Raw genomic sequence first — 26,255 nt, 5'->3', positions numbered from 1 at the left:
TTTGCCCATGTGGAGATGATTTGCTCGTCCTCTGTAGAGATACGGGGTGAACTCGGCTCGAACCTGACTTGCAGCTTCTCCATTGCCGAGCGGCTGCCGGCACGTGACCGGCACAGCTGAGCACAGACCGAGTCCTCCGAATGCCCTCCTGGTCCTCGGTTTTTGCCTGAATCGCTGTGGTTTCTCCATCTGGTTGTAGAAGCGAGAGGGTTGAGGAGGGGTTGGCCAGCACATCCCAGCCATCGGCTCTGCCTGCATCCCCTTTTGGGGTCCTCTCGGAGCTATTCTCATCCTTGCCGGGTGAGATGTGCAGAACGTAGCGCTGCGCTTGAAGTCAAGATAATATTCCTAGCCATGAGGGTTTTGAAAGCCCACAAAAGGGTGGCCAAGGTTCAGGGAGATCCTTCTGAACCGAGAGCAGCTCATTTGCTTTTTGAAACCCACCACAGATAACCTCAGCTACCCCTGCGTGTCGAGCAGGGATGTTCAGAGAGCAGAGATGGGAAACTTGGGCTCCGAGACCAGAGTGTTTGGTGCATGGCTGCCAAATTGCTATTTTGGTACGCTGGAGTGACATCCAGCATCGTTCCGTTGGGATTTTTAACCATTTTGGCCAATTTTCTGGGCTGTGCAGGTTAGGAAAAGCCCAGCAGAGAGGTGAGCAGTGTGATACGAATGGAGTTGCCTGAGAAATGGGAAATAGGAGCTGACTTTTTTCATCGGGTGGAGTAAGCAGGTTAAAGATGTGGGCGCAGGCAACGGCTGGGATGTGGAGGGAGGGTAGAGGGGACCGAAAGTCTCTTGTGCACGCAGAGAAGCAGCGCGGTGCAGCCAAGGAGTAGCCAGCAGCCCTGCTCCTCCCTGCCGAACAGGCAGGGAGCAAGGCAGTGACCCTCCCTGCCTGAATATCGGGGACTGACCCAGACCGAGCACCTTGGCAACTCTTCTGAGCAAGCTGGTTAATGTTTAAAACCATGTGGGAGGGCTCCCCTCCGAGCAAAGATCTCCCGGGTAGGAGAAGCCGGGACAGGAGTTGGACAAGAGTGAGCCCAGGCGCTGCGTGCAAACCCCATTGCATTCCAGGAGCAGGAGTCAGGCCCTAAAAATGATGAAATTGGTGTTGAAACCAGAAGGATTTGGGATTTTTTTGGCTTTTAAGTATAAAAGCTTCTCCTTCCCCTTTGCTGTGTTTGGGACATTTGGTTATAGTCAGCTCAGAAATTATCAGAGCGCTTCCTGGGCACGAGGACGTTAAAAAGTGGTGCTCGAGATGTATTTATAACCCAAAAAACAGGGACTCGAGGACAAAACAAGTGCCAAAACATGACGGATTGCAAGAGCTGATGATAGCTGCTACTCTTAAAAAGGGGCTTCTGGTTGCCCGTCCAGCCTCGCTTTACCAAGCGCTGCTGTTCCCGACTGTGCTGGGCATCCCAGTCCTCTCGCTTTGAAGGCAGCAGGCAGGGATCCGTCCCTCCCGCCCCGCTCGGCCACGGGCAGCTTCTCCGTCTGCCGAGCAACGGGGTCCCCCCCAAGTCATGTCTTCTCCCGGCCCTCCCTCTCTGTCGGGCTGGAGGGAGGTAATGAAAAGTGACAGTGCTCTGAAAAGTGAGCAAATAAATGAGATAACGAGCACCCTTGACAAGGCAGTGATGAATGGAGCCCGCGTGCCCGGCTAACAGACCCTGCGGGTACCTCCACGAGTAGCACAACGGGAGACGAGGGGACGAAGGAGGTGGGAAGGAAATAGCCTGCAACTCCTTCCAGCTCCTCTGGGCTGGGTGATGGGACCGAGTCCGGACGCCCTTCGATAGCACCCATTAGCGGGGCGAGTTGTGCTTATTGCTGGTCCTCCGAGGAGCATCCACAGCTCTTATCTTGGGATACTTTGCTCCTCCAAACTGGGGAGGTCACTGCAGCCATTCCTGCTCCACTGGTGAGGACCAGTGGGACCTCAGTAGTGCAGAAATCGGGCAGCTTCAACCTGGGAAGGAGCCTGGTGTCCTGTTTTTAGGGCAGCCTGGTGGGTTTGCAGCTTTACATCTCTGTCGGACACGGCGGGACCGCTGCCGTGGAGCGGGACCGGTCCCCCAAAGCTTTAGCAAACAACCCAATCTCAAAAGCTCGTGCCTTTTCCCCATCCCAAACATTTCCTCCTTCCTCGTTGGGTGGGTGGCTGAGCCCCGTCTCCCACTGAGAGCAAAGCCCGTCTGATGATTAATGACGTTAATTACACAAAGCTATTCCTACCCCAGTTCTCACTGTTCCCTTGCATTGGTTTGTTCACAGGGCCCAGGAAATTAAACACTAACTCTATAATCACTGTGAAATGAAAGAAATATGCAGATGCGCCTTGAGCGTGATTAAGAAACCAGCCACCACGTGCTGTCTGTTCCCCATCGCTGTTGGATTGTTTTTATAATGGGGGGAATACATGGGGGAGGAAGAACTTTTTTTCGTGCGCGGCACATTATTTTTCTAGTTTAATTAAATGTAATTTACTTTGATAGATACTCTTTCTCTTTTGGGCTGGTTTTTTCCTTCCATGTTTTGTGTTCCACGGCTTTGAGTCTCTCCTGGACCCATGTCACCAACTTTCTTACTATTACGGGGCAGAGTTTTCTTAACCACCCAGCTCCTGGAGTCCTGTGACCATAGTCTAATATCAGCTACGCCTGCCTGTAAAAATAATTTGCTTTCTCTTCTGATGAGGAAAAGGAAAATACGAACCCAAAAAGAGTTAGATATCAAAGTAAACAACTATAATTCAAGGTATGGGCTCCCCCCAACCAGAGGACACAGATGTACCTTAACAATCGAGTGGTTGTAAATGGTTTGGATCCTCGGCACTTCCAGTGAAAGACGTTTCTTATCCTTTTCAGGCTGCAGGTGACTTTACGGGCACGAAGCAGATATCGAGGATGCTACCGCCTGGCACCTGGGTTTGGGGAGGTGGACATGGTCCAACAGGCAAGCAGTCTCAGAGCAGCACAGGGCTCGACAGCCTGCTCTTCAGGGCTGAGCTTATTAACGTGGCGCTGATAGACGTGCTACAGCTCTACCTTCCCATGCTCACAGCCTTGCAGTCTTGCTTGCAGAGCTCCCCAGGCTAGCTCTAGGGCTGGCCGCGGTTTGCTGGGCTGGGGAAGGAGGAGGGAAGTTTCCCTCAGGTCAGCGGTGGCTGTAAGAGCGAGGGTTTGCACCGGACACAGTACCTGGCTGCGTTCTGACAGCGTGCCTGGCAGTATTTCCCCGAGATTAATTCGGTTTAGACCCAGCACGACTCCAGCAGCTGGGCTTGTGGGTTCTTACCCTGAGAGAACCGGTGTCTGGGCGAGGAGCGGTGTGACTGCTGCAAGGCTGGGCCAGCAGGCAAGGAGCGGGGTTAGAGCTCTGGGCACCGGTGCTATTCTCATCCCGGCACCTCCGTTTCCCTCTCAGTGCCCGGTGTCCCGCTTGCCCCTTGCAGCAGGTATGAGCAGTGCAGGGGGGTCTGGATGTTACGCGCACGCACTGAGCACTGCAGCTGGTTTGCAGGAAAGGCGACGCGCTGCTCCGTTGACTTTCCCAGCATCGGCTCCTAAAGCAGCACACCAGGAAGGGCTCTGGGACACAGACTTACAGTTTTGAAGGCGCTGAAGGGTTGGAGGCTGTACCATGCTCCTGCTTCTGGACGCAGCATCTCTCTCAGTCCGGAACAGGGACCACCAGAGGGCAGCCGCGAAGGCAAAGGTGCCAGAAATAAACTCCTGAGAGCCAGCTTCCAGCAGTGCCAGGGGCTGCAGTGCTGGAAACAGCAGGCAGGCAGGCAGGCAGGCGGGCAGGAGCTGTTCCCATGCAGCATGAGCATCCTGATGGGCAAAGGGGAGCCCTGAACTGTTAATGCTTTAAGAAACCAGTTTTCTCCCAGACTAGGAGATTCCTGGAGCATGACAAAGGGAGCCCAGACCCTGTTCTTCTCTCTTATAATCAGCAGTGGTTTAGAGAGGATGCACTAGAAGGTATTTACAGGCACTCGGTCGCAGCAAAGAGTGTGGACTAACGTGGGGAGCCCACGGCTGGTGTGACATTGCAAGGATTTAAGGGAAAGTGATTTAGGAAACGTAGAGGTGCTGCCGGCCCTGTATTAGCACACTTCTTTTATTTCTAAACTTGTCTAACGCTGCAAGTGTAGCACTTGCAATCTATCACCTAGTTTCTTCATCCTCTGTTTCCTTCTTTGAGAAGTCTGTGCGAAACCAGATGCTAAAGAAACAAGGGTGGCAGCTGGCAATGTTGAACGACTGTTGTTGGTGTCACGCAGTACCCTGAAAACGAGATCCTCCGACCTGTCCTCTCAGTCCTCTGGGAGAAGTTAAGTTGCTCTTTCTCCCTTGTTTCTCCCAAGGTATTTTCCTACCTTCTGCTTCCCAATCCTCCCTCTCTTTCTCTCTGCTGTTTCTGCTCACCGATCGTCTCTAGAGTCCTCGTAGTTCCACGCCTCCTGCGTTGCTAACACGCTGCTGGAGAATGTGGCCCCTTCTTTCTTAGCTGTTGCACAAATTGAATTATAAGCCAGATCCATAATCTGCTTCCAGCTTTCACTTCCCCCTCCCCCTTAATGCAATTAAGCTTAAATGTGGTTAATTACAGTTTATCCTAACTATCTTGGTGGCAGCCTCACACATCTTTGACTGCTCACACAGGTTTCTTCCATTGTTGAGGTCTTGCCGATACAGCCGCGGTAATATCGGAGCCGGTCAGCCTTGCGTGGAGAAGCACTGTCCCAAATCCCTTTCCTGATTCCTGGATGTGGTTTTGCTGGTGCCAGGAGAAAGGTGAAGGTAGAAAGAAGCCTGGCCTGTAAAAAAAAGATGCACAAGTTTAATTACCAATATGCTTTTAAACTGGTTACATTCATCCCCAAAAGCAGTATAATTCACTTTCAGTGCTACAGTAAATTTAGGGCCACAGTTTTAAGCAGAGAAATGAGCAGCCACGCAGCACTGCACCCATTTAATGAGCTTGTGCACGACCATGCAGCCTGGCTACTGCCAAAATGGAAGCTGCCTCGTTAATCTAGACTCGAGCTCAAACCAATAATCCTAGTTAGTCTTGGAAGTGCAGTAAAGCTACCACGCTACTTTTGGATCGCAGTCCGCTTGCGTACAACTTGCTAGTGGCTTTGTGGACGAGGAGAGTCTACGCTGCAGTTTGTGCCCTGGTCCCTGCGGCTCTGGCTTGCTTTTTTTCCTGTTCTTTTCTTTCTTCTCCCAACTTTTAACTTCCCTCCTCTTTATTCCTACCCCCTCCATCACAAGTCAGGCTGGTCTGTACATGGAGATCTCCCTTGCTGCAAAGCCAGCCAGTTTCTCGAGTTAAACAGGTGGGTTCCTATTATGTGACAGCTTAACAGCTTTCACCGTTTAAAAAAATCTCGTTAGATTTTTTAAATCTGGATTATGTTTAACTAGCATCTGCCTTAAGAGCATCCACAGAGAGGGACTCAGAAGCTGACTGCGTTAGCTTGGCATGCTCTTTGTAGTAGATCACTCATCAAGGCAACTTTAAATTCAATTTTTTTTCCTAAGGTCGCTGTTAGCAGAAGTGTACCTTTTCTCTTCCCAATCCTTAAGGCAAGGCTTAGTTTTTTGCTGAAATACTGTCCTGGCCACCTCTTGGGCCACGGCTGTTTTGTATGAGCATTTCAATCCTTTCTAAAACAAGTCTTGCTTTAAAGGACTTTAAAGGAGGACTTCTTCTCAGCCCTTGCGATGGGGATGCTGTTATTCCTAATCTGCAAAGAGAACCACGGCACAGAGGGGGTATGTCCAGAGCTACACAAAAAGGCTAGCAGGGCACGGAGAGGGACTACAGTTTCTAATTGCCAGTTGCCAGCTTGTCACCCGGTGATGCCCACCTCAGCCCCAGGGTGCAGAGCTCTGAAACCCTTCGGAGGTACCGGAGGCATTTTGCCAGGAAAATTGGCTCCGGTCGCCACGTTAGGGTGGGATGGAGCTAAGCGTCTTTCCTGGCGGCAGGCAGCAGCCCTGCCCAGCCACCCTGCCCCGTTACTGCTGCGTGCTACTGAATCGTCCCCTGTGCCACCGCACGCCCCCTTCCTCGTTTAAAACAGAGAGAAGAGGGAGAGAGCGCAGAGTTTAATTTAAATCACATCTCCCAAGCTTGTTCTTTTCTCAATCAATATTGCTTTTTACATCATATCTAATCTCTTTTTTCCCCCCCTCCAAAGTAAAATTTAATTAAATAATTCTAATGAATGTTTAATGATGTTCTTTTGTCATTATTAAATCTGTAATAAAAGTGTCTGCAGCCCTTCTACCTCCCTCCCCCTCGCTTCCCCCATTAATACCCCCACCGCCAGCCCTCCCTCTCCCGTGCACACACTGTCCTGCTGTCTCTCTTTTTCCCTGCCTTCCCCCCTCTCGCTGTGACAACGCCAGCATTCAGACCTGCAAACAGGAAATGAGAAAAGGAGAAACAGGATATTGAGTTTGGATACTATCTGGATCGGTAATATCACCCCTAGCTACTAAGCGAAGGAACCCTTCTCCTGCCAGGCATACTAATGGAGATGCGGAGGCTTCCCGGAGCCATGCAATAAGGCAGGACAAAATCAATATGAATTGATAACTCCCAACTTTAAACCCGCGGACCTGGAGCGAGCTTTTGGTTTGTGCCTTGTTGAGTGGAGAGGGGGAAAACAAGAGGAGAGAGAAAGGAGCTGATGGTTCCCTTCTCAGGGGACAGCAGAAAGGTGCTGTCTTGGTGATACAGGACCAGAAACTTTCTCTCTTCCCAAAGAGGTGGAATCCCCGTAGAGATGCAGTTCCCATTTTTTTGAACCAGGGATTGGAGCTTCCTAAGAGCTCAGCGTGGCGTAAGAGCCAGCTCGAGTCTGAAAATGGGGCAGCTTGCCAAGGCACTACACCAGCTCTCCGCACTTGGAAGAGAAAATCGTTTCAAAAAGAAGAGGGCGATGCCGTTCTCTGGGCAGACAGGCAGAGGTGGCTGGCGTGGGGCAGGACCCACCTCCTCTACCCTGCACTAGCCAGAGGCTTTGCTCTGTTGTTCCTGACGGCTTGCAGAGTAGCCTTTAAAAAGCAGCAAGTGCAGGACTCCACAAGAGCTCCTGAATCACAGCGGGAACTTTGCATGGGCTACAGAGAAATAAATGCTGCACCTGCACACTGTAGCTTCTGTGCGTCCCGCAGTCTGCTCTGCCTGTCCCCGCTCAGCTCAGGGTAGGACTCCCACGGTCTCCTGCTGGAAATATTAAAAAAAACCATTTAGAGTATACTCTAAAGAGCATAAAACCAAAGCTGCAGCCTCATTTCCAGTCCAGCGCAGGTCTGTAGAGATTCAACAGCTGAATCCCACCTTCCTGCACCTCAGAGTCAGCCTAATGTGGGATTAAAGCAGAGCAGGAACATTTTTGCCTCTGCTTTGCAGAGGTGAGGGTGATTGCAGAAGCTGAATTCCCCTCCACCGCGCCGTCCCAGTGACAGAGAGTATTTTCAGCTTAGGGGAGCCCTTGCAGGGCTGCAAGCGCAAAGGCAGCTTGGATGTTAAATGGGGTGTTAGCAGCTCAACGTGAAGAGCAAGAGGGAACCGCTCAAGGTACACGTACTGCTGTCATCCCTCTGTTCTGGATGCGTTTGGAAGGAGTCTGCTCATCTTCTTCCTCGGAAGCAGCGGTTAATGCTGGCTCCTGTCAAGAGCCAGGATACCTGGCGAGTGTGGTCCTGCCATGCTCTTTCCATCACTGCAGAAGCCCCCTGCCCAGGGGACAGTGGGGTTTGGGAAGGGCTGCACGCTGCGAGCTGCCCCTCCAGGAAAGAAAGCACCTGCGGGTAGAGAGACAGGTAAAACTCATCTTTGGGACCCATTTTCCCCGCCACCGAGCTCTGTCTGCAGGGAGCGGCTGTGGGGTGTGAAGGGAGATGGTTTTGGGGGGGGTACGTGCTTGCAAAAGCGCGTGCCCCCTTTTCCCACTGTACTTTAGCCAGTAGCACCGTCCCTCCCACCTCTCCTTCACCTGACAGAGACACTCACGGCAACACAATCCCTCCCTGGCAGTACTCAGGGAAAAGGGGGGAAAAGAAAAAAACCAACCCACATTTTTTTGTTAGCATTCAGCAGTGATATGACAGGCGCCCTATGAATTCTGGGAGATTTTAATAAAGAAGACAGGCCTGTGAAATTTAATAAAAGAGTTCATCAGATTATATGGTGATGGCTCAGTGCCACCGTGCTGGCAGTAATATCCTCGCAGTGGGGGGTTTAACCCCTTGAGGGACAGAGCAGCAGCACAGTATTAAATCTTTCAGTAGCATTTCACTCGTGTCACTTTAATATTTATGAATCTCTCTGGCTTTGGGAACCTCTTTGGTGTTGTTTTGCTTTTCTGTTTTGCTTGTGGTTTAGGTTTTCGGCAGCGGTAGTGGTTGTTTGGTTGGTTTTTTTTTTCAGCATCCGTTTTCATCGCTGACATGAAGAGAATCAAGCCCAGGGAGCAGAGCTTGTAACACCTCTTACCTTCTGGGCGGATGCCAAGGGCATTTACAGGGTCCAGTCAAGCAGGACCACACTTACGAGACGCAGTTTTTTGGGTTACTTTTTATAACCAAGCGCAATTACATTAAACGCTGCTCGTGGTACTAGATGTAGAACTCTGGGGAGATCTCTTTGCTGCATGCCCCGTCCCAAAATCCTTCTGTTCTACACGACCGTGGTGCTGCCCTCATCCTTATAAGTAATATTTCCAGCGATGGATAGAGAAGGTCGGGTCATTCCCCCTGTGCGACTGCGAAGATGCAACAGCAATAGTGCGATGGTGGCTCTTCTCCGAGTCCTACCCCATCCTTCTGCCTTGTAGTGAAACATTGAAGTGAGATGACTAACACCTGGTATTTTAAATTTGTTTTTTCCGCTCCTCCGGGGAGAACTTTGCATGCAGCAGGCAGTTTGGCTTTGGTTAGCTTTGACTTCCGAAGACTTCTTTTCCGGTGTACACGCTCACATTAGAGGAGGTCTGAGTACGTTTGAGTCTTGGCTGTTTCTGACAAGAGGCACAATTACATAATTACACAATTACAAAGTTCCTTTCTGGGGGTAAATCTGTTCATGTAACCCACAAAGAGCTTTGGAGGGAACGGAGAGCAAAGGTAACTGTTGCCCCCAAATTACTCCTTCTTTCTCTGACCCAAACGTTGCTGGAAGAAGTCAGAAATTAAGCAGAAGGAAATTTTTTCCCCTTAATCCCCTGGTGCCACTCTGTATCGCTGAATTGGGGGAAATGGCTGTTGTGGTAGGGAATGAAAGAGCATATTGTGCTGCTGCTGCCTCCTCATTTCCCTTGTGTGTCCCCTTCCCCATCACACCCCTAGCCCCCAGCCCGAAATCTGGAAAGAGGCTTTGCAAGTTCCACTTCAATATTTCAGACGGCTACAATGGATTTTGCAGCTCAATGTTAAGTAAACAGACCTTGCTTAAGCCTGGACTGCTTCATTTTGACTAAACCCTAACTAAATAAGCTAGTTTCATGAAGCACAGGCCTCCCAGCTTATTCCTTGCTTCATTAACACCTTTTAATCCCATCGAGACAATCGTATGCCCCCCAAATTACCCTTCCCAGGCCTGGGTCAGCGTCTTCTCTGTGCCATGGCGGGTCAGAGAGGTTCTCAAATAACTTGCTGCTCAGCTCATCCCCATCTGGAGAGCTGGGCTCCCACTTCTCCTCCAGAGCCATCGGCAGAGAGAGCGGTGCCCTGAGCTGCGACAGGGGTGCTCTGCAAGGATTAACGGAGAGTTAGGCGTTGGGGTGTTTTACCAGGGCTAAAGTCTGATAAATTAAGTCCATGAAATGTCTGAAAAGACGTAGAAAGAGCTCAGAGCTCCGCAGCTGTGTGCAAAAGCCAGGCAGATGCACGTGGTCGCTTTGCTGCGATTCCTCTTCCCACTGCTCCACGCTTTGAAACTTTACTGAGCTTCTCAGGGGGGAATTAATTACACGCTGGGCTCTCCCCAACTGTTTTGTTATTACAAGAAAAGCAAATTGTTAATGGTAAAAAAGAGACCGTGAAGCTGTAGGTAGGGCGAGGGAATCAAATAATGGAATTGTTTTTCACAGAGTATGTAACTCCTTGCTACAGGATGCTGTTGGGACCAAGATTTCAGCCAGCTTCAAGAAGATGTTGGGCTTTGCTGTAGTGTCCAGGCATAAAAAAGAAACAGAGAAATAGCGTTGGGACTTTCAAGGCATTGCTGCACGTGCTCCCGCCAGCCATGTGGCCCCAGAGCTGGCCTCAAATACCTCCTGGCAGCAAGAGTGTGGGCAGCCAGTGAATTTGGCCTCCAGCCCAGCATCAAAGCTCTCTTTAAGATACCGAGTATCTTCATCCTTGCTTGGGTGACACGTGCTGTCTCCGAGTTGGCAAACGGTACAGATGTGCTTGCCCTCTATCGGGCGGCTGCCAGGCTGCTATTCTGCCTGCAACGCCGGTCCTCTTGCCTTGGGCGTCCATCAGCGTGAAGAACCGGCTGCCAAAAACTGTGCCTGTAGCCCCAAGCCTCTCTCACGATGCTGACTTGTGAGTCCTCACGATGTGAGTAACCGTTCCGCTTGCTCCAGAGCTGCCTTCTTTGCAAGTCCCAAAGACATTCCCACCTATAAGCCCATCTGCCTTCCTGCTACTGACACTTTTTTCATCAAGGTGAGCAACTCCCCAGCAGGAAAATCAAATGCTATCATTTGCAAAGGTAATTAATTTGAGACAAGCTGGTAAGAAGGACGTGGGATATGTACCTGCGTGCGTGCACCTGCCTCTGCTTGCTGGATGGTTTCTGAACATTCCCAGGAATAAAAGTTGATAGCTTTACCACACCTCCTGCAAGGAAATCTTGAACAGAAATCAAACTCAGCTGGCATCTTGAGGAAACAAGGGTGTTAAGTAAGGACATGGGGAGACTTGGTCAAAATAGAAGTGGAGGCATGTGGACTATGAGGCTTATGCAGCGTAAGGGTCCTTCCAAAAGAAGCGGATAGAGTTTTTGTGAGTTACAGGCACTTGGAAGCGGTTGGGCTGCCGCCGAGGCTGTTCTCTTCTCTGGGAGCATGCAGAGAACTCGCTCGTGTCACTGCTGTTCCTAAATGCACTTTTCATTATAAACCTGGGAACCCGCTTATTTTTCGGGCTGTCCCTCAGCGTAGTTTCTGCAGGCAGCCGCTTCTAGATATCGTGTAGCCGCGTCCACAGCACAGCCTCCCAAGCCTCCTTGTAACCCACTGCCAGCAACGGAGATGTATTTTGTTCCTATGGCAACCCAAACAATATTACCTTGACTTAAACGGATTCAGGCAATATTAAAACCAGCCTCTTTAGGAATTCCTGGTGTTGGAGGGGCTGAGAATTTTAATTTTGTGTAATGCGAGCTGACACCGTGTTTATGAGCTGCTTGCTGAATGTTTTCTTCAATTAGTACAAAGCAGAGAGGATTTGTTTTCGGGGCTTAGCTGGGAGATGGGAGGGTGCGAGCTTTGCGATGCCAAAAGTGTTATTGAGTTACGCTGCAGTAACGGCGCTTCCCTCACCTGATAGCTGCAAAAAAGCCCTTCTCATGGAAATCTGGCACATGACAGCGTCTTTAAATAAGGTTTGCTAACTGCCTCGTCCCAACAGCAGCGGGAGGAATCGGCTTGGTGCCTGGCAGGTGAATAGGTCTCCTTTCCCAGCTCTGATACCTGTTTCCACGTTTTCTTGTTCTGCTCCATCCCTTTCGCCATCAGCCTGCCCACAGTTAGAAGCACATCACGCTCAAAGCTTTCCTCTACCATATTCTGGATGTTTTCCTCAAGCAACCAGGGACATCACTGAGGCTAGAAATATAAAAGGACCCAGGGAATGCTCCAGTATCTATAGGCATAAAAATAATTAAGAAAACACAAGTGTGAAACAAGACCGGGAGTCTTCCGTCAGTGTTTTCCTAAACTATCCTGTTCCTTACTTGGACTCAAGTCGGGATATTGAAGTAAAGCTTCTGTTTGTCAGGTCTATGTCCTTAATGTGTCTGTCCCTGGATTTGGGGCTCTGGGGCAGAACCAGCTGGGCCCGGGTGTGTTACAGGAGTAAACCCGTCTCTGAAAGATACGGTAAGACCAGATGGGAGCTTGGGGCTAGCGTGTCTCAAAGTCAAATGGTATTTGCGTCACTAGATTCAGCTACACGACAGCATAGAGCGAAGCCAGGCAGATCTTTCTTTGGGGACAGTAATTCTCCCAGCCGAGATGCAAAGAAAAGTCAGCACTCACTTTTAAACCAGTTGTTTGAAGGATAAGGGACAGAAACCTGGAAAGAAGAATAGTTTGATTGCCCACAATTGGCAGAACTAATTAGAAGCGGTTCTCAAGAAGATAAAGACGTGACAAAGTCTAGTTGCTGGGCATGGAATAAAGGAAGTTTCAAATTGGAAATAAGGAATGAGGAGCCAGTTAGCCTCTGGAACCTCTTCCAAATGGATGCGGACAGATCCTCCTTCACTCGGAGCCTCCAGACCGCGACTGGCTGGCCTTCGCTGTACATCTACCACCAGCAAACAGGCTTGAGGTGGGAGTCCCTGGGCGAGACTCTCTGGGTTGCAACGAACACGGGGTCAGACTACATCACCATTATCTTCCATCTGGGCTTAAAGTCCAGGAACATTAATAACTTAATGTTTAGTAATATGTCTCGTGTTCCTGACTGATCCCAGATAGCCGTGATCGTGGATTGGCTCTATCGTTGGGTCTTTTTATTCTTTTTAGTATTTCACTTCTGCTGTAACAGAAGGATGTTGGTGTGAGGAAAGGGACAGATTTGGACTCAGCCCAGATTTGGACTGGGATTGTGCCTGGAACACGCTCCCAGTTCGCTCCTTCGTGAAGACAGTAAGAGGTTGTGGTTAAGAGGCTGCTCTTTACCCCCACCTTTTACAACTCAAATTCGATTATGATTTTTCAAGTGTGACTTACAGAAAGACAAAGAGGAAAAGGGGAGAGAAAGAGAGACGGGGAGCGAGAGAGGAACACGCATGCAAACACGCTCACACAAAGGAGAGAGAAATCCCACACCATTCCAGTTGGAATGTCCCAGACACTTCAGCCGAAAGCCACCGCACAGCACAAATCCATGGTGGTATTTGGAAGGGATGAGCCCACCCCTGTAAGCCTCTTCATCCTGCTCCACAGAGTTTGCCAGGAGGATTAACCCAGTCTTGTTCTCAATCCCAGTTTATGAGTTCCCTGCTGGTGGGGAAGATCCTGTGTGTTTAAACAACAGCCTAATTAATCCCTATTTTATTACTTTCTCTTGTCAAGTGGCTAAATAGAAGCTGTCAGCCGGCAGCCACCACCGCTCACATTTGTTTAGATCCCAAATTACTTCATCAGAACCATCTGCTCTGTACGCGGGGCGCTCAGCAGTTGTTTATTTCTCTCTCTGGACACGGTATGGGGCACAAACAGCCTTCCCCGGGGGACTCCCTGCGTAAGGCTCCTCCAAGCCCTGGGGACGGTCCCAGAGGGGTCCCCAAAGTCCTCTCACTAGGAGCAACCTAACAAAGCCAGGCAGTGAACAGCCCTAGAGAGGAAGAGGGGACATAGAGCTCTGTCCTGTTGGGCCAGGCAAGTCCGTGTTCCTCCCCGGGGCTAAGGAAGGTCAGAACGCCCCAAAGCCCAGTCGGGATGTACGCTTGTTGCTGGGATGTGCTAGCACAGCTCCAACCATCCACCCCCTTCTTCCCTTGGCTTTCTGAGCCTCAGTCCAGGGCTGATCTTCCCTGCCCAAGCGTCTAACCACCAGGACCTTCTTTGCAGGCTGTTCCAGACGAAGTGCAGCAGCTGCTTGAAGGCGATCGCCCCCTCTGAGCTCATCATGCGGGTGCTGGAGAACGTCTACCATGTTCACTGCTTCTACTGCTGCGAGTGTGAGCGGCGCCTGCAGCGGGGAGATGAGTTTGTGCTCAAGGAGGGGCAGCTGCTCTGCCGCAGTGACTATGAGAAGGAGAAGGAGATGCTGAGCGCTATCAGCCCAGCACCCACTGAATCCGGTGAGGGGCCGGGGCTGGAGCAGAGGGTGGAGAACCAGGGTGAACCTTGTAGAGGGCAGGTATCGCCTGGTCCCTAATCAACTATAGGGAAGGCTTCAGAGGGAGGAGATGGAGGTAGGTGGAGGTTGTAGCATCTCTTCCCCGTGGCGATAGGCGGCTGAGGGGGTACCAGGCTGCTGAGATCTGCTTGGCTGATCTGGAGAGGTTTGGGTGGGCTGCTCTGAGACGTTACAGAATGGATGATACGGGGCCAGGGTGGTCCATCAGCTCTGTCTCTGAATTGGCAGTGTTCCCCTGAGCCACAGCTCAGTCCACGAGCTTTGCTGGCTCCGTTCTGCGCTTCTCCTCTAAATCGCACCTTGGAAGGAGCAGAACTCTGACAAGTTTCTCTGAACCCTTGCCCTGGGAGATGGCCCAGAAAGGCCACTCTCTGCTGAATCACCGCTACTGCTCTTCCGTTGCAGTAAAAAGCGAGGATGAAGACGGCAGCCACTCACACGGCAAAGGCAGCGAGGAGAGCAAAGACCACAAGCGCTCCAAGCGCCCGCGCACCATCCTCACCACACAGCAGCGTCGGGCATTCAAGGCCTCGTTCGAGGTTTCCTCAAAACCTTGCAGAAAGGTATAAGGAGGCCACTCAGCACAACTGCTGGCTTGGATCCTTTTAAGTGCAACTTAAGTTCTGATTCAGCTCTCCGGGTTTTGTGGACAGGTAAGAGAGACCCTGGCAGCCGAGACGGGCTTGACTGTGCGGGTGGTACAGGTCTGGTTCCAGAACCAAAGAGCCAAGGTGAGTGACGGTTCCCGTGCCACAGCTGGGTTCTGCATACCTGTGGGATATCACACACGCTCGTCCAATTAAAAGGAAACATAGAATAGCTTAGAAAAAGAGAAAACCGTTAGAAGAATAGAAGAGCAGCAATGCAGGACCAAACCACAGGTCCACCTAGTCCTACAGCATGTATCTAGTAGTAGCAAAAGCTTAAAGAGAAATACAAAACTCGATTAATTATAGATGTTTGCAGGGCTTACCATTTTTCACAGGTTTTTTTTTTTAATTACTCTTTTTCTACTTGCTTTTTCCCCCTCTCTATAGAAAGACTAGCAGGATTTCCTACTTCTTTCTTCTAGAAGTTGAAACAATTCTAATTTTGCAGAATTTAAAGGGTGAAACCAGAAAATATGTAGCTTTGAAAACCTCACTTCGTAGTAAAACAAAGTCCTTTGGTTTTTAAACTGCAAATGGCATCTCCCACAAAGATAGCACCTTTTTTTCAGCCCCGTTTCTCACATGGGGCTGACCGCAGAGAACGTTGACTGCAGAGGAGTCACCCAGAGAGGTCTGAGCAGGGTTATATCACGGCAGTGCTCGGTCTCTGTGAAAGGCAGGCGGCAGCGGTCCGCTGCTGTGTTAAACCCAACCCGCTCCCCTCCTCTCTCAGTCAGAACCTCAAATCCGGGGTCTCCGTCTCCTTGCAGATGAAGAAGATTGCTCGCAGGCAACAACAGCAGCAGCAGCAACAGCAGGAGCAAGACCAGCTGGGCAACCCTCGCTTAGGGACCGGGAGAGGGACGGGTCGCAACAGCAGGCAGAGCAATGACGATAGCGAAGGTGAGGAGCTCTGGGGGCTGCAGGCTGGGATGGAGGGGATTGACTCGGATATGTTTGAGAGAGAACGCGCGCAGGAAGAGATTAGCAAAAAGCATGAAGGTTGTAACAGAATTGGTATGCACAAGCAGGAATAACTAGGTAATGTTCAGCAAGACTCGTGGGTACTCGTGATGCAGCACGTATCTCCCCTTTTTGAGAAGACGACGGGTTTTTTTTCTGTTGCGTGTATGCACAGAGCTTAGTACCGTGCAGTGCTGGTCCAGAGTTAGACCACCAAATATCGCCGCAGCAATGTGAATAATGTTATCGCGACAGCGCTCTGCCCCACCGCGTGCTGTGCACCCTTTGCTTCAACCCATCCCGCTGGTTGTGTCTTTAGACGGCGCAAGCGTTCACGGCCTGGATGGGCTCATGGTGCCCTACCCCAGGATCCCCCAGCAGCAGCTGCTGCCCCTGGATCAGAACGGCTACAGCACGGACTTGTACAGACAAGGGCTGACGCCGCCCCAGCTGCCAGGAGACCATCTGCACCCCTACGGTAGGAGAGTGGTGTGGAGATTGTCCTGTCTCTGCACCAAAGCTGCACGTCGCAGTCCAAATCATGACAAGCCAGCTCCGCTGTGACTGCTGACGAAGCCAGCAGCAGCGAATGCTCCACAGGACTTGGACTTTGTGCAGAGCCTTTCCCAGAAGTTTGGTGAGGCCAGAGCCTCAGACTGAGCTCTGCTAGGGGCCGGGGAGAGGGGCTGGGGTCTTACCTCCATCCAACATGAAATGTTTGGGTGAGGGGGGAAAGAGTTATGCCTAAAGCTGGTCCTGTGTGTGGGGCTCACCTCGTACCTGCTCAGGGTGACCGTGGCTCCAGGTGAAACACGGCCCTGCTGTCACCCTTTTTCTGTGCTGCAGCTCCCCAGGAGACATGCTCACGGTCACGCTCATTTCCTTTTCTTTCCTCTTCTAGACTCGGAAGGAGTTTTTCACGACATGGACAGTGACAGCATCAGCCACCTGGGAGACTGCCTGCTGTCAACGGCTGAAGCCAACCTCCTCCAAGCCCGCGTGGGCAACCCCATCGACCGACTCTACTCCATGCAGAGCTCCTACTTCACATCCTGACCATAGAAAAGCTCCCAGCTCTTCACAAGTATCTTGGATGGATGCTGCTTCAAATTCAGAACGAGGGTGAGGGAGAAGAAACAAGACTGAGGCCTTCAGAGACATTCCTTGAGCACTGCACAACTGAGGAGACAACGAGGTCCGCCACACATAAGCACTAATTCATGGAGACCTTTCCCAGCCTGAAGGACTTTGGATCGCCTCTCTCCTTTTTTCTAGCCACCAGTAGATCGATGGTTATGATGTTGTTTAGCTGTAACTTTAGCAGTTTGTCCTGTGTTTAAGCTTTTGAGCATTACGTCCTGCAAACAAAGACTGGCCAAGCTAACCAGAGCTGCCCCTAGAAGTAGGAGGTGCCCTTCCCACAAGAACTCGGTTTATTTAAGTCTCAGTTGCAGCTGAGCTGCTCGCTGTGCTGTTTTGCCTCATTTCCCAATCCAGATGCAGGCTTCATGGGACAAGGTTAATTTTCAACAGTAAAATCCAAGGTCCCGAGGCATCTCTAAAGGATGCCACTGCTGCTTCAGAGATTTTCTACATGGTTGTCAATCAGTCAGACCAGGACAGTTTTTTTAACGTTTGACATTTCAGAAATGCACAGTAGTTTGGCCCCTGATCGAAACGGCTATGCTCGGGTATCTGCTTCAAGAAACAACAGACTGTTTATCCTCTGTCACGTTCAAGGATGCCAAGAGAAGTGTAACACACCACAGTGAGTTCTCTACCGCCTTTATGTCTGTCTGTCTGTCTCTAAAGGGGCAGTTTTACTCCCTGTATGGACAGAACAAAGACTTAGATTCTCACAAAATCACAGCTGCCAGCCGCACTAATTTCTGTTTGTTTCTTTTTTAAAACAGCAAAGCGAAATGCTTTTACTCTAAAAATATTCCTGCTAGAAAGCCCTTCCTCTGTAGGTCTGTCCACAGGAGGATTTCCCACCCTGACTGCGCTCTCAGTTCACTGAAGGCATCCTAGCACCTCGCTTCCCTCCAACAAGTGATGGGAGAAAGAAACCGGATTGCGTTATCCTACAATGCCAAGTCACTTAACTCCAAGAGGCTACGTTTGCTTTTCGCTTCGAGGGCAACCCAGGGGTGGCATCAGGACTCAGCCTAGAGAAAAGCAGGTCTCCGCTGCGGATAGAAAGGAATAATCCATTTTCTCTACCCATCATCATGCCACGAGGCAGGCAAGGTGGCGAGAAGCAGGTGGGCACTAATATGTGTACCCACAAAAAGGGCAAGAAAGAGAGAGCAGAGAATGGAAGTCTGAATTATTACCAAAGGGAAATTCTTTATTCTCCTGCCTAAGACCCAAGTCTGGGATTTTGTTCTTTATATACGTGAAGGATAGCCGGTTTTCCTGGAAAGGTCAGGTTTTCCCATGAGCCTGCTTACAGCATGCCAGCTGAAGGAGTACGGTCCTCCAGAACTAACCTTCCCTTGTCTATCTGAACTGAACAACTTCGAAAGGAAATAATGACTTATTTTTAAATCTTGGCTCTCCAGAGTTGCGAGTCCAGCGGTGCAACCCGAGAACCTGGCTGACTGATGTTTCTGTATGTGTTGTTTTACTTCTAAGCCTCCACAGGCTTGTCAGTCTGATTTTGAAGGTGTGTAGCCTCTCAAATGAAAAAAAAAAAAAAGAAAAAAAAAAGAAAAGGCTAAGTTTTGTTGTCTGCAGTTATGGACGAAGATTTCCAGGAACTAAAAAACCCTGGATTTGGGGATGAAAGGAGATGCAGTCCTGATGCATTTTGCTTTTTATCAGGAATTTTTCACCTTCTCAACTACCTGTAGAGAACTGACATAAAGAATGACGTGTAACAGAACCACAGCCCTGATAAAGATCACTCCACCGTTGCTTCACCTTTAATAAAGCTGTGTGAACGTGACACGTGCTGATGTGCAGTCACTTCCCGTTGTGCTTACAGTGCTAGGTTCTGTAGCTGGACTTTCCTTTGCTCTCGGTATCAGACAATGTCTCTCCCCAGAAGGCAGTCGTGTACATAGTTTACAGACACTTTGACATTTCTTTTTATGAGGGAAGGGGGAGCCTTTCACAGAAACAGCTATTTATGACATACATTTGCCCAGACAGGCAAGTTCTAGACCAAGCTGCTGCAGTTGGGTGACTTCCACCTTTGCTGTGTGGTCATCCACCCCTAAGAAACGAAATGCAAAAACTCCTAAAGCTGTATGTTACTTTTAGAGGCTCTTGCACTAGAGACGGTCTCAGTTTAGAGGAAGTTTTAAGAGAATGTTACAGTGAACTATGTGCAAATTGATGTTTCTCCCAAATACCAGAGCCGGCTTCACCCACTGAAACCCCACCCTCTCTTCCTTGTGATCTAGTGCTGTGATGTGCCGATGTTTTTTTTGCATGTACATTTGAAAATAAAAAAAAAAAGCAAACTGTAAGTGGAAATCTGAAGCTTGCCTCAGCACAGTCAGACAAACTGCATGCACGAGCAGTCCGCTGGCTCCCGGCAGTCCCACGAAGGCTGGCCTGGGCTCCTCAGGAGGACGGCCCATCCGTTACCTTTCCCAGGAACCAGGTATCCTGGAGCAAAGGAGCAACTAGTGTTGGCGGCTGTTGATCCCTTAATGGAGTCAGCAAACTCAATAGCAGGAGTCACAGTTAGTTGCAAGAGGAACTAGAATCCCAACGTGAATAAATAAATATGGTGAAGAGCTATGCTAGACCTGGAGCTACTGATGCAGAGGAGTCTGATGGTGACAAGAGAGTTCAAGTACAAGAGCCACTGATGAGATTCGTACCCTATAGCTAAGGGAAGAAATGACCACCTAGGTTGCAAGTGCTTTCCAATTTCAAGGCTAGATTTTGGCCCGAAAAGAGCAGAAATCAGGAAGGCGGACACCAGCACCACAGCTGACAGAGCCCCAAAGCTATCAGGCTTGCCAAGCAAGTCCTGCTGCTTCTCTTACCAAAAGGATAGAGCTGCTTTTAGCATCAGCAGCCAGGTATCAGAGTTCAGTGACTGCAGGTGAATCTATTCCCAACCGTATCTTGCAGCTGGAAGTCTTCTTGTAGCAACAAGAGACTTGGGGAGACAGCGACAGGAGTGCCAGCGAACATTGCGTAGGAAGAGGCAGAAGTAGCTTTGTGTATGTATGCAGAAGGAATCTGACCCTTTGGCAACCTACGGGTATCAACGTGCGCCCCAAAAACACCTATGGACAGCAGTGAAACAAGTCTCACGGCTATCGTAGGACTTGGGGAATGTGTACTGGTGAGGAAATAATAGCAGCAAGAGGCTGAGCCCGCTCTGCAGCAGAGCAAAGAACAGAATCACACGCACCTTGGGCAACACCCCCACTTTTTGGCTTTCCCCTTTTGCTCTGCATGGTCAAGAGACAGAACAATTGCTCTCATCAAGCAGGGAGGTGCAGGTCCTTGGCTGTGAAACACCAACGTATTTGCTGAGAAGGAGGGTTTGGGAATCCCCACTGCTCCCTGAAATGCCCAGATGTGTTTCTCTCCTGTCTTTGCAGACAGGAGAATGAAGGTGAACAAAAGCCAGTCGAGGTGACAGACTGACCACGAGATGAAAAACGCTCCCCTCTGCCCACACAATTTCCCTCGTGCTCACGAGTGACTCAAAAAATCGCCTGGACGACAGCCAAGTAAAGCAAACGTCTGTGTGAATGGAATGTGGCTTGGTACAGCTCTGCCCTCGACAGTTGCCCATTTCAGACCCGGGCCTGCCAGCAGCACTAAATCTCTCCCTGTGACTGCAAACACCAAAGGAACACGCTGATTTATGGTTCCTTTAAGTAAGAGAAGCAGAGTGTAAAACGAGAATATTTTCTGGATGAAAAATTAAAGAGATGTTTTTGTTAGTTCCTCATTCTAGGATCGTGTGTAATTTACCTTATTGGTTTTAAAGTTCCACTTGAAAGGAAAAGTGACATCAACAGGAGTTAAAGCAACAGCCTGAAAAAAATCCTGACACACTTAACTTCACATTCTGAGAGATCTAAACCAAGAAGAAACGGAGGAAAAACAAAGCAGAGAATCAACTAACCTAATGATCCTTGGCTTTCTCTTAGTTAAGGACCTCAGAACTCCTTGCATGCATTAATTAATTATCCCTCATTACTCCCCAGCCAAGTAGGCGTTATTTATTTCAGAGATGAGTAAACAGAGACATAGAACATGTTACGACCAGCTTCCAAGGCCACACAGAAAGACAGTGGGTAAGTTAAAACAGAAAAAAACCTGATGTCCAGTTTGGTTAACTACCAGCCAAAATGCACATTTGACTGAAAACAAGAGTCGAGAACAATTGGAAGGGGAGAAAACACAATACCAGGAGACAGAAACCAAGCAGAGAATGGCAAAGCCCACGCCAGAAGACAAGAAACAGAAGGACTATAGTGACACAAAAAGACTCGTGTGAATGAAGGATCCTTTACAATAATTAACCCCCAAGCGAGAACGCCTACGCAAGTGTGACACTGCTTTCTTAACAGTTCTCAACCATCTTAGAACTCGCTCCTCTGGGTTCTTCTCCTTGGTACTGCAGGGCTTTAGTGTTTATTTCTGGTCTGGTTTGTGTTTGGCAGGATGTGAGAGGACCAATCTATCCAAATCCTGCTCTAAAGCTTCCCACCCCACCCCTCAAGTCTCCCACTCTGGGAAATACAGGCTTATTCACTTATTGATTTCGGCCACTTGGCATTAATTTCGCTGAATCTCTTTGCAGCCTTTGGAGATAAAGCTGAACCTACCAGTTTGATTGACTGCCCGAGGACTTTTTTTCCTTTGTTTAGCTTTATGCCAGTAACTGTCCTAACAGCTTCCTCCACTCGCTTCCATGAGCCTGTCCTAATCAAACTAAGAGGTCCAAGAGAGTATCATAACCCTGTGGTACAAGAAATGAAGGGAACGCTTCCTGGGTTCCTAATTCTCATTTAATTCTCAGGTTTCCAGAGGTCTCCCTTGCCAGTTTACACCTTGTGAAAGATACTGGAGCAACCGATGCTCTTTTTTGCTTTTATTGCTAAATCTCCAGTGACAGGACCAAAAAACCAACAGCTGGATTTGGAAAGAACAGCTTTGCCCAACGCTCACAGGGACGCTTGTTCACCCCGTGTATATGGCTTTGCCTTATTTCCAGCTGCTACCACGCATCCAAGCAAGTCAGATCCACAGCAGCCTTTCCCTTGTGTTTGTCAATGCCCGAAATAGCTGTAATTGCCACTCCGATTTTATTCCAGCAACCAGCAAGAGCAGGTAGCCCATGCAGTTAGAAAGAAGAGCAAGAGCTGCAGAACTCCTGCTCCATGCTTCTCACTTAAAGAGGTCTTAGGCCCCTCTGCCTAAGTGAGAATTAAACTGATTAATCGTGCGATACTGCACATACAGCTACAGATTCCTTCCAGGCTAAGAGGAAAGCAAGAGAATACTCCCTGGCTTCTTCTAGTCATTACCTGGCATGTCCAGTTGAAGGAAAGAAAATTGTTGGTATTCCTTTCACTTTTCACAAAGGCATTTGCCAAATTTGCCAGGGCTACAAGTTGATTTAATCTAGAAACTTTTCCAAAGGAGCTGGTAAACTGAGAAAGGCAACAATTTCAGGTAGCGACCATCACCACAATACTTCCCTCCGCGGGAAGGTTCCGTCACTCTCTGCTACGCGAACTTATTTTACATTTACATGACACATGTAGTGAAAGATGTACGAGGACATTCTTTATTCAGAATAAAACTTGCAGCTGTCTAGTATTGTCTCAGAAAGCATTTCTCTCCTCAATTGCACACAGAAACAGGATGAAGCAGCATCTTCCTCTCCCCCCTCTCCCTTGTAAGTTAACTGAACCCTGTGAGAGTTTGGCTCATCGATGACAACAGCAAGTGCCTGGCAGCTCAGTGGTTAATGTGTTAGAGTAATAATAGAGTGGCTAAGGCTCCTGAGAAGGAGGAGGCATAACTGGGCTTAAGAGGGGGCCCAGTGCACCTTAAACGTAATGAAAAATGGCTTTTCTGCTGACAGGCTGACATTTCAATACAATGTCAACAACATGTAAAGCACCTTCGCTCCTGTATAACGGCATCCTTAATAAAGCTATTCACACCACAGACATTTATGACTAATGGGGTGCTGCCTGGTATAAATAAAACTCCAAAAGACTCACTAAAAATAGATTTCTCCTCCTTTTCTGGTAGCACTTGCCCCCTCTCTAAATTCATTTTGAAGCAAAGCTACTGTCACCTTTTTCTCCCAACTTTTCTGCCAGAAGATAAAACAGGTCTTTATGCTTCAAATGCACGGCATTTGATAAAAGCAAACACAGACTTTTCTGCAAGCGTGCGTAAATGTTTTTAGACATGACTCCAGCATCTTCGTGTATTCCCACCACTGCTGAAATGTAGCCACTGCTGTGAGGCAGACAACGGTGACGCCGACAGCCAGCTTTGCGATCTGGGCTCTGCTAGAAGCTGGAACAGATCAACTTAAATCTGCTGTCCCTCTCCCAAAGGAGTTAAACTCTGCCCAACTGGAAAATGCAAGCGATGTTTGCCAACCACACAGGCTCAAAGGCGAACGCTTGGACTTAAGCCTGGCTGAAACACGAATAAGGATTAATGTGTCCTAGGAAGGGGGTATAAACCCCTGGGAACCCGGTCAAAGCCAAGTTTCCCGGTCCATGCCTCACCCTCTCTTAGAGGTACAAAAAAAACCTCACAAACACAGCAAAGCTGTGCTGTACTTTCAGACAAAAGACTCTGCTGGCGCTGTACACAATAGTTTCTGCTTGTCCTCTGCTCCCTGCACACTTAAGGAAAATTTTGTGGTTTGGTTCCCTGTAACTTTTCTGGAAGACCGAGTTCCTACTCCAGACAGCAGCAAAGCCGTTCCTCCAAAGTTGCTTTTGTATAACTAGGTCGTAGCAGTTCATTTCTCCTTCCTCGAACCTGGGCTCAAGTACCTCAAAGGACTTTCCAAGGTTTAAACTTCTGCTGGGAGAGATTCTCAGTCCCACTTAACAGACCACACATTAAACAGACCTACGGCGATTTTCAGACACGGCACGCTGCAGTAGACCCAAGGGTCCTAGATCGCAGTGCCCCAAAGCTCTCCCTCCACAAAAGCGCTCACAGATCTCATGAGCCCCGGGTCTTAATCCGCTCCTCGTCAGACCATCTATTGTTTCTTGTATTAATTTTTTTTCCACTAGTTACAGCCCAGAAACAACCTCTCCTTAGAGCTGGGCTCTTTGTTCCCCCGTGTAAGAACAACGGAGGCGGCCCCCCACACCCCTGCATTGGAAGATCTCCATTGCGCTGTCGATAGAGCAGTCGGTGCTCTGAAGTCTGCAGTTTTTCTGCCGTCTCTGCCGGTGGGAAGACTCCCTCTGCTGTTCTGAACCAGCAGAAGGCCCGGGGCTACAACCCCTCACGGCACCCCCAAAACTGGGAGCCGCACAGGATGTTTTCAAGTGGGTCAAGCTGGGACATTTACGGTCAAAGAAATGTCCCTGTAGCCGGTCCAGCTCGGAGAGCAGCTTCCATCATCAGTGGGAAAAGCCAGAACTGGCTTTGGATCTTGAAAAGTGGGGTTTTTTTATTGGGACAAAGGAAAATATTGTGCTTAATTATCAAAGGAACTGTCGAAGAATACAGACCGCAGAAAAAGAGGTAAGGGCTGATTTTAGCTTTCGGTTCCTATTCAAGCACATCTGCAGCTTGCCGCTGATCCTTTGGTGTCGCTTCAACAGAGTTCTGTAATTTATTTACTTATAAAGTTTGTAGACGCAACTCAGCAGACAAAACCCAGCGTTATCAGCACACAAGTGCTGACGGATCAGGAACGCTCTGACAGCCCGGTCAGAGTCCAACTGTCTGCTGGAGACAAGTGTAGCGTGACCAGAACCAAGAAAACCACATCGCAGAGCTGCGTTTCGTTTTTCAGAGGGGAAAAACCAACCCAACCAAGCATTGGAACGATACTCCGGAGTACAGAAAGACTTTTCATTCGCTCCTGAAGATGAATTTTAATTCCAAGGCTCCCCTATGAAAAAACAGCACAAATAAAAGCATCAGGTAGGCTCCGTGCGTATGCAGCACCCTAGTTATGAGGTACAGTAGATTACCACACGGGAGTACGTCCCATTCATGGGATGCTCATGGGAGTACGTCACATTCAGCTGATTTTATATGCTTAGTAACATGTTACTTACTTTAACGTTGCTCCATAGATGTTTACAAGACCTTTAGCAGAGCGCTGCAAGCTGACCTACCCCAACAAAACCATTCTGTATACGTTACTGTACGAAACCGATGACCAGCTCGATTAATAGATTTGGACAAAACTCATGACTTTACCTCAGCAAGATTGCTTTCCTCCCAGAGCCTTTTGCCACAGGGTATCAGCTTAGTCCAACACTGAGAATGACCAACCCGTTTGGAGAAATATGCTCTTGCATTCACGTCCATCATGGCCACGCACACATCACTTACAGCCCCTGACAATCCCCACCGATGAATTAGCACACTTTTAGCCTAGATATACTCTATATTTTTCTGAAGAGGCTAAGTCTTAATTTTCAGAGGCAGGAAGGGAAGGTGGGTGGGAGAAAAATGCGGGTCTGTGCGTATTCTGGGCTGTGCTGTTCCACTCTGGCTGTTTAAATGAGCAGCTCCCAAGCAGATGTGGAGAGGGGCTGTCAGGAGGAGGGCTGTGGACCGCAGGTCTAGAGGGAAAGCGACCCCGCTCTGCAGCCCGACACTCACCTCACGTGGAGAGCTTCACCTGGTCAGCGCAGAGCAGGAAGGCGTTGACGTGGTCGCTGCAGTTCATGACGGAGGCTTGGTTCTCCTTCAGGCACTGCTCGAAGGCGGCGAACGGCTCCGCGCAGTCCTGGCGAATCTGCTGCACGATCGGGCTGTGGGACGACAACGGGTCCTCAGCTCCCGGGAGCCGCACGGCCCAACCCTGACAGACCCAACCCTGACAGACCCAACCCTGACAGACCCAACCCTGACAGACCCAACCCTGACAGACCCAACCCTGACAGACCCAACCCGGCAGCCCCGGCCCCGACCCTAGCCCGCCCCTCCCTCACGCACTGGGCGGCGGCGCAGCGGGACATGCTGAGGCGGAGCCGGTGACAGTCGCGCTGCCAGGAGGCCGGACTGGCGGCCACGCACCGCCCGTACTGCTCCATCTCGCTGCGGCAGTAGCGTGCCGTGATCTCCAGGGCCGCCTGCCTGCGGGGAGACAGCAAAGTTAATACGGGGAAGGGAGGGGAGGGGAGGGCAGCGCGGCCCGACCCGACCCGGCCCGGCCCGGCCCGCTCCGCTCCCCCCGCCGCCCTCTACTCACATCCCGCCGTTGCCGCCGGAGCTCCGGACGCTACTACCTCTGTGCGCATGCGCGGCCACCAATAGACAGCTGTGCGCATGCGCCGGGGGG

At 49.8% G+C, this 26,255-nt stretch overlaps 2 protein-coding genes across 3 annotated transcripts in view; one reads left to right on the top strand and one right to left on the bottom strand.

Annotated features, from left to right (window-relative positions):
- Positions 1-16,813, top strand: part of LOC142421307 (LIM homeobox transcription factor 1-alpha-like) — a 26,516-nt gene extending 9,703 nt beyond the window's left edge. The window contains exons 4-9 of the mRNA XM_075525911.1: positions 13,853-14,085; positions 14,550-14,707; positions 14,798-14,875; positions 15,565-15,697; positions 16,077-16,235; positions 16,659-16,813. Coding sequence (XP_075382026.1) covers positions 13,853-14,085; positions 14,550-14,707; positions 14,798-14,875; positions 15,565-15,697; positions 16,077-16,235; positions 16,659-16,813 — 916 coding nt within the window. The remainder of the gene's footprint in view (positions 1-13,852; positions 14,086-14,549; positions 14,708-14,797; positions 14,876-15,564; positions 15,698-16,076; positions 16,236-16,658) is intronic.
- On the bottom strand, positions 4,182-26,235 carry CHCHD5 (coiled-coil-helix-coiled-coil-helix domain containing 5). Of its 2 annotated transcripts, XR_012778866.1 has the most exons (5): positions 26,166-26,235; positions 25,910-26,050; positions 25,574-25,725; positions 7,184-7,266; positions 4,182-4,840 (listed from the first exon to the last, which is right to left on the bottom strand). XR_012778866.1 is itself a non-coding variant. In XM_075525915.1 (4 exons), coding segments are annotated over exons 1-3 (294 nt in total). In that variant the 5' UTR covers positions 26,168-26,235; the 3' UTR covers positions 24,385-24,851; position 25,574. The 2 variants fall into 2 exon arrangements, 1 of the variants encoding a protein (XP_075382030.1); XM_075525915.1 differs by lacking the exons at positions 4,182-4,840; positions 7,184-7,266 and adding an exon at positions 24,385-24,851.
- Positions 26,236-26,255: the final 20 nt, after the last annotated feature.

The sequence above is a fragment of the Mycteria americana genome, chromosome 28 (assembly GCF_035582795.1).
Source record: "Mycteria americana isolate JAX WOST 10 ecotype Jacksonville Zoo and Gardens chromosome 28, USCA_MyAme_1.0, whole genome shotgun sequence".
Lineage (NCBI taxonomy): Eukaryota > Metazoa > Chordata > Aves > Ciconiiformes > Ciconiidae > Mycteria > Mycteria americana.
This window is presented reverse-complemented; position numbering and strand designations above follow the sequence as displayed.

What these genes read in the sequence shown, in the direction of transcription:
- CHCHD5 (XM_075525915.1), bottom strand. An exon ending in TCCCGCTGCGCCGCCGCCCA is followed by an intron (nt 25,726 to 25,909) that starts GTGCGTGAGGGA and finishes GTCGTCCCACAG; the next exon opens with CCCGATCGTGCAGCAGATTC.